The sequence below is a fragment of the Pygoscelis adeliae genome, unplaced genomic scaffold, assembly GCF_000699105.1.
Source record: "Pygoscelis adeliae isolate BGI_AS28 unplaced genomic scaffold, ASM69910v1 Scaffold207, whole genome shotgun sequence".
Taxonomy (NCBI): Eukaryota; Metazoa; Chordata; class Aves; order Sphenisciformes; family Spheniscidae; genus Pygoscelis; species Pygoscelis adeliae.
The window spans coordinates 1,146,862-1,153,520 of record NW_008825160.1 but is presented as its reverse complement, the minus strand read 5'-3'; the positions used below and the strand labels follow the sequence as shown (position 1 = coordinate 1,153,520).

The 6,659-nt window shown below is 58.3% G+C and overlaps 1 protein-coding gene across 3 annotated transcripts in view; it reads left to right on the top strand.

Annotated features, from left to right (window-relative positions):
- The window catches only part of PODXL (podocalyxin-like), a 14,807-nt gene extending 8,154 nt beyond the window's left edge, over nt 1-6,653 (top strand). The window contains exons 4-8 of one of the 3 annotated variants that reach the window (XM_009328685.1): nt 1,958-2,114; nt 3,015-3,076; nt 3,177-3,344; nt 5,060-5,116; nt 6,402-6,653. In XM_009328685.1, the coding sequence (XP_009326960.1) occupies nt 1,958-2,114; nt 3,015-3,076; nt 3,177-3,344; nt 5,060-5,116; nt 6,402-6,593 (636 nt within the window). In that variant the 3' untranslated portion in view covers nt 6,594-6,653. Of the gene's footprint in view, nt 1-1,957; nt 2,115-3,014; nt 3,077-3,176; nt 3,345-5,059; nt 5,117-6,398 lie in introns of all 3 variants that reach the window. The other 2 variants (XM_009328684.1, XM_009328686.1) reach the window with 2 other exon arrangements.
- The last annotated feature ends 6 nt before the right edge of the window (nt 6,654-6,659 follow it).

Here is a 6,659-nt window from a genome sequence, read left to right as displayed (position 1 = left end):
CCGCTGCCGGCGCATCCCTGCCAGCTGCAGCGGGCCTTACCGTGCCCCTCTCCAACCCCAGAAAGGGTAAATCCCTCCAGCTGAGCCTCTAAAAGGGTTTAGGCACCGCTCACTGTCCGGCAGCAAAGCGGTTCGGTGCTCAGCTGGGTTTTAGCCTCACATCTGATTTCCCTTCCCACCCAAAAAAAAAAAAGGCATTTTAAAGGCCCCCCCCCATGGGGTGGTAGGCAGAGAAGTGGGTTATTAAGGGCTGGGGGAAGGCAGAGCTGCGGCAAAAGCTGGGGAAGGAGGATGCAGGGAGGCAGCAGAGAGGCTTTTCATGCCTCTGCCAAGCAGAAAATGCTGCACAGGCAGGGATTGATAAACTGCAGGACATTTAAAGCGTAGGAGCACAACCCAGCGTCCGAAGATGATAAAAACACTGCCCCGACCAAGCCGTAACCCTCTCCTCCCTGTCCCACTGGGGATGAGCTTGCTGGGCGATGCCGCCTTGCCGAGGTCTCCTCTTGCTGCCGGTGGGCTGCCCTGGCGCAGGGCTGGGGGCAGGTTTCCCATCCAGCCCTTTCCCCAGGGACGCGGCTGGGGTGGTGCGGACTCAACAGGGGGGCCTGGGGGAAGTTTCTCCCCACGCAAAGCGAAAGGACAGGCGAGGGCCAGCGGCCGTTCCCGGGTTCATTCAGGGCTTCACGATGCTGAGCTCACCCTCGGAGCTGTGCCCAGGACCGGTCTTCAGCCCCAGCAGGTTCATCCTGTCTCCACCGCCACTTCCCAAATATTTAGATAAGATGGGGTGAGATTAGGTGCCTTCCTCAGCTGGGCAGCTCCCGTCCTTGCAGTGGAGTAAGTGGGATGCTGCTGGCCATCCCTGTGAGCGGGACCCGGCCCGGATGGTGTTGGCAGAAGGAGGGGAAGGTTTGGGGTGTGGGAGCAGGCAGGAGCAGAGCCTTTCCCAGCCAGGGCACGTGCTGCCTGGCACCTTGTTTCAGTGTGCAGCGAGGTCTTTTGCACACAGGACCTGTGCAGGCAAGACCTTGTGCACGTAGCATCTGTGCACAAGAAGGACTTGTGCACAAGAAGGACTTGTGCACACAGTACTCGTGCGTACACGACCTGCGCAAGCAGGGGCTGAATGTGCAACATCTCTGCACACGGGACCTGTGCAGACAGAGCGTGTGCATGCAGAAGCTTACGCAGGCAAGGTCTGTGCACAAAGGATCTGTGCAGGCAAGACCTGCGCAGGCACACAGGTCCTGTGCACGCAGCATCTCTGCATACAGGACCCGCGCACGCAGCGCCTGTGCGTGCAAGCCTGTGTAGGCAGCATCTGTGCTCGCAGGAGCTGTGCATGCAGGAGAGCGATCACCTCTACCTTAGTGAGCTGCCAGCTGCTATGAAGCATCGAGCAGATGCAAAAAGCCTCAGGGACATCTCAGAGGGGACGTGGGCTCCATCCACCCGGCTCTGTCCAGGCTAAACCCTGCAGGGATGCTCCAGTTTATCCGAAAGCAAAACACTTTCTCTTGCCTCCGCAGAGCCATGGGGAAGCTGTCCCCATGTCCCCACGTTGGTGGGGACAGAGGGTAGAAATGCGGGTGGTGGGGGGGCTGCAGATGCCCCTGCGGGCACAGGGTGGGCTGCACGGCCCTGCCCCCCTCCCGCTGCGGCCCCTCAGCCTCCCCCAGCTCACCCACCCTGCTTCCCTTGGGAACCTGCTATTCCCACAGCGGCCCTCAGACAAGGCCAGTGCAGGGCCCTGGTGAGGAACGGCAGCCAAGAGCTCGGCTTCTCGTAAAGAAACTACTTTTAAACTTTTCCTGTTCTGTGGGAGGCCGGCAGTGGCCAGGCGGTGCAAAGGGGTGGAGGAGGATGGACACAGCATCCCTGGCGATGGGGGGGGGGATGCTCCTCGGTGGTCCCCGGGTGGGAGGACGGTGCTGAGCCCCTACTGTCGCCGCAGGCCGAGTGGAGGACCACCAGCATCAACATCTCCTTCTTTGAGAGCTTCTGCTCGACGGGCCAGCACGCTTTCAACGCCAGCAGGGAAACGTGCACAGTGATGCTGACCTCCCGCGAGCCCCGCTCCCAGCACTGGGCCGTGCAGGCGGTTGTGCACCGTGAGTATGATCCCCCCCATCCTGCCCCGAGGGGGATGGGATGGGACCAGTGTCGGGGACCCCAGCGCGGGGATGCAGTCTGAGGCTTGGCAGAGCCCTTGGGGTCTGCTAGAGCTCAGCCGAGGGGCTCCTTTCCTTGGGTTGCCCCATCTCAGAGGCTTGGGAGAGGCAAAATCACCCCAGAAATGAGCTTTGCTCCCCAATGAATGCATCAGATCCCTCTCTCATCCATGATAAGTCAAGGCAGGGACCAGTCTCTAGGAGGAAAACTTCCCCCCAAGTGGTTAAAACCCAGCGCCCAGCTCAGATCCTTCCCCAAGGGACCACAGAGGGGAGTTTCTTGCCCATGTTGGAGCCCTTTGGGGAAACCCCGCTCAGCCGAGGGGTGCTCAAACGCTGCTTTAGCACCGGGGTGCCGGGAGGATGGAAGCATCACGCTGCCTTAGTGCTAGGGGAGGAAGGCCTGAGCCCCATCCTCCTCCTCTTTGTCATCAGGGCAGGGGCTGGGTGGGGCGGTCCAGCCTCCAGCACCCGACCACGGGCAGAGCAGCTGGGCCTTGGGGACTAATCCTGCACCGCTCCGGCATGGCCTGGAGTAGCCGGTTACAGCCCCTCGCTGGTCTCGCTTGTAAATCTCCCACCGAAGCGGAGACCCCCACCAGGGATTGCACAGCACAGGGCTAGGGGATGGTGGGGCCTGGGGTCTCCAGGGCTGTTCCCCTGCCAGGAGAAGAGGTCCCAGCTCCTTGTCTGGCTGTGGAGGCACCTGCAAGGCTTGGCTCCATGCCCACACAGCTCCATCCACCTCCTCCAGAAAGGGGGTCACCCCATTGACCGGGAGATGGGGGCACAACCTGCTCCCCCAACCCTGTGCTCATTGCAGCCTCTTTCTTCCCCCAGTCCCTTTGGACCCTGAAAAAGTCCTCGAGGAGCTGAAGGAGAAGAAGGACAAGTTAGAGGAGGTAAGTGGGTCCCCGGGCACAGTGTCATCCCCGCGGATGCCCCCCAAGTGGGTGGCACAGGAAGCCCTCCTCGGGGCCTGACCCATCCCTTCTGTGGCAGCTCGGCATCGCCAACATCACCTATGACAAAATGGAGAGGGAGATGATAATCAACGATGAGTTCAGCACGCCCCTGATCATCACCATCGTCACCCTGGCCGTCTCCCTGCTGCTGATCGCGGCCATCTACGGCTGCTGCCACCAGCGCTTCTCCCGAAAGAAGGACCAGGTAAGGTGGGAGGGGGGTGGGACAGGTACCCTGGGACCTTTTTGTCCCAGAGGCATCTTCAGGAGATGAAAATCATCAACGTTGCCACCTCTGCTGGTGGAGACATCCTGGCTCGCCCAGCGGGCACCACCCTCGCGTGTTGCCCAAGAGGTGCCCAAGTGCTGCGGATGCTTCAGAGGGGCAGGAACTGCCCTTTGGGGGTGTCGGGGTGGGGGGCAGCCAGGATGAAAACCAGGGAAACGAGGGGCTGGTGGTAGTGGGGTACGGCAACGAGCAGGATCCATTCCCATGGTCACCCAAGGCAGCTGAGCAGCATCCTTGGGTCATAATTTTGACAAGAAAGGCTTTCTCAACCCAACAACTCCCCCTTCAAACCCATCCATCCCTCCCCCCCAAAAAAAAAGATATCTCAAAAATACCTTTTTGAGCAGGGCAGCAGGGCTGGGTGCCCAGCATCACCTCGATGCCTTCCCAGGGGTGCCAGAGGCTGCGGGGAGCACTCGGCTGTTTGCATGGTGGGAGGACAGCAGGACGACGGCCAGAGGAGGGCATCTACGCTGTACGCCGGACGGCTCAGCCTTTAGGAGAGCTAATTTAGCCAGGGCCAAATGTCAAAGCAGCAGCAACAGGATTTGAGGAAGAGCAGACACGGAGAAAAAAATTAATATCGTTTTTCTCTCAGGAAGCAATACTGGGTGATTTTAGCGTAGCATCCACCTGCAAGGACTGGCCATTCCCATGCCCTGCGGCACCGATGGGGAGAGCTCTGCCACGTACCCGAGGTTTGCATCAGTCCCCGCTGCTCTTGCTGAGGATTTAGGTCCGGAGGAGAGACAGCAACAAAAAGGGGGGGAAAAAAAAAAAAATGAGGCCAAATGATGCAATTAGGGTAAATCACCCTCCCAATGGAGAGGCAAACCCCTGGGTCCTACTTCGAGTCGCTCCCCCACCCCCACCCCCCCCAAACCAGCTCATCCTTCCCAGGGGGTCCTAACCTCTGCCCCACGTGCCAGGAACTGCGTGAAGGTGAGGGATAAGGCAACCTTTGCTTTAGATGTTTGCAATTTAATGGAGGTGAACACAGGAGGCAGGGAAGAGTAAACCAACGCCGTCATCAGGCTTGTTTTTACAAGGTTTGATTTTCCAGGAGGGAGTGGGGGAGGATGCAAGACCTCAATAGATATTTGACCTCTGCGGTGGTCCCCTTGGAGCTTACGGGGTTTCACAGCCAGGCCATCACTCGGCTGAAATCTCCCTGCCGTGGTGAAAAACATCCCAGCAGAGACAGGGAGCAGCATAATGTTCTTGCCCAGTATTGTTCAGAAAATGGATAGAAATAGGGTATTTTTAGCGATGGGGATGCGTTGTCCCTCAAGTAACACGGTGCAGAGGAACAGGTACCAGCCCTGGCTGGATGCTCTGGAGGTGAACACCCACCAGCCACAGGGTAAGGTAGCAAAACCAAAGCAAGGGATGCCAGTGCCTCGGTATGGCTCTTGCTCAGAGCACGGGAAAAGATCTTTTTCCAAGCAATTGCAATAGGTTTTTAGAAAATCCAGCACATTTCTCCTTTCTGGATTTGTTTTTGGGTGGTTTCTTTTGTTTTCCTCCTGCTTCTTTTCCAAAAATGACTTGAAAGTTTTTTTATTTTTCTCCAACTCTCCCTCCCCCCTCCCCTTTAAACCCTGCTGTTGTTTTACCTTGGAAATAACCAGCACATCCACCCTGATCTCCCCGGGTTTGATGATGGACATGTGGCCCTGATCTTTAATGTGAGTTCCAACACAGGGATCGGAGGGGCGGGCACCGCATCCGTAACACCCCCAGCTCTCACCCCTGGTGCTTGGTAGGGTTCAGTAGCTTTTAACAGGACTAAAGCCTACTAAAGCCCAGCTTTAAAGACCCCTTCCCCTTGCTGCACAGCGGGGGGGTGCCTTGCCGCGGCGGGGAGAAAGTGCTGCCCGAGCATCCATCTGGGGGTTCTACCAGCAACCCTGCAGGGGGAAACAGCCCCTGAAAGAGCCCAGGTGCCTCCTCCGCTTTTGAGCATCCCGCCATCCCTGCCCGCATCCTTTTAGCCCCCCTGCTAGCGCCAAGCCCTGCGGTTTCACTTCTCCGTCCCTTTCCTTCTCCATGGATTCCCTCCCACACTTGTCTCCTGACATTTATTAGGAGCACTGTAATAAATCAAGCTGTAAATCCAGACGGATTTTAACGGGGTTGCCTACTGAGAGCCCTGCGCTTCCCAAAAAAGGGCTGACCAAGGACTGAAGCTCACCGGTGAATCCCTCCAGGGCGGGATGGGGATGAAGGAACTGCCGTGGCAAATGCAAAATTGGGATGGGCTGGGGGTCTGCCAGGGGATGAAGGGCTGGGTTGGAGCCTGGAGTACCATGTACCCAAGCGCCGGGGTGATGCAGTGCCTGATTCATCCATGAATCAGCCAAAACCACACACGGCCAAAGGAAAAGGGGCTGGAGGGGCTGTTCTTTCCCTGCCCGATTTCCACCGAAAGCTCCAGAATCGGGCTCCAGGATGAGGGGCAAATGGGCCGGCAGCATCTGCAAGGTGGGAGCTGCCCCCCCAGGTCGAGGGGGAGAATAACAATAAAGCAGCTAAAAAGGGACAGGGGGGCAGAAAGGGGAGAGGAAGAATGGAGTCAAGTTGGGGAGGCAGGAGGTGGGAGGCAGGGTCGGGGTACGGCAACGATGCTCGGCCTCTTCCTGAGGTCCCGGGGGACGGAGCTGTGGGTCCCCGGCCAGGCTGAAGCTGGCAGCTGCTCCTGGAGGTTTTCCACGTGTCTCTGGCTGCTCTTTCCTCCCTCCCACCATTAGCAGAGTCTCCTTCTTGCCAGCTCCACGCTATCCCCTTCGCTGCGCCGGCGCTGACTGCAGCCCCCAGCCTCAACCTCACCATGAAAGTCTCTATATGTTGTTATATACCTCTATACGGGGCAGCGGCCACGGCTGGCTGTGAGGTGATGGCCCCGAGGTGGCACGCACAGCATCACCAAGCTGTTTTTCACCAGGGTTTCTGGGTTTTCTTTCCTCGCAGCAGCGCCTGACTGAGGAGCTGCAGACGATGGAGAACGGCTACCACGATAACCCCACGCTGGAGGTGATGGAGACCTCCTCCGAAATGCAGGAGAAGAAGGTGAACCTCAACGGCGAGCTGGGGGATAGCTGGATTGTTCCTCTCGACACCCTCATGAAGGAGGACCTGGAGGAAGAGGAGGACACGCATTTATAGGATACAGAACTCGGATCAAGCAAAAAACGACCACGCCCAAAAAACCCCCACCCATAATCCCTACAC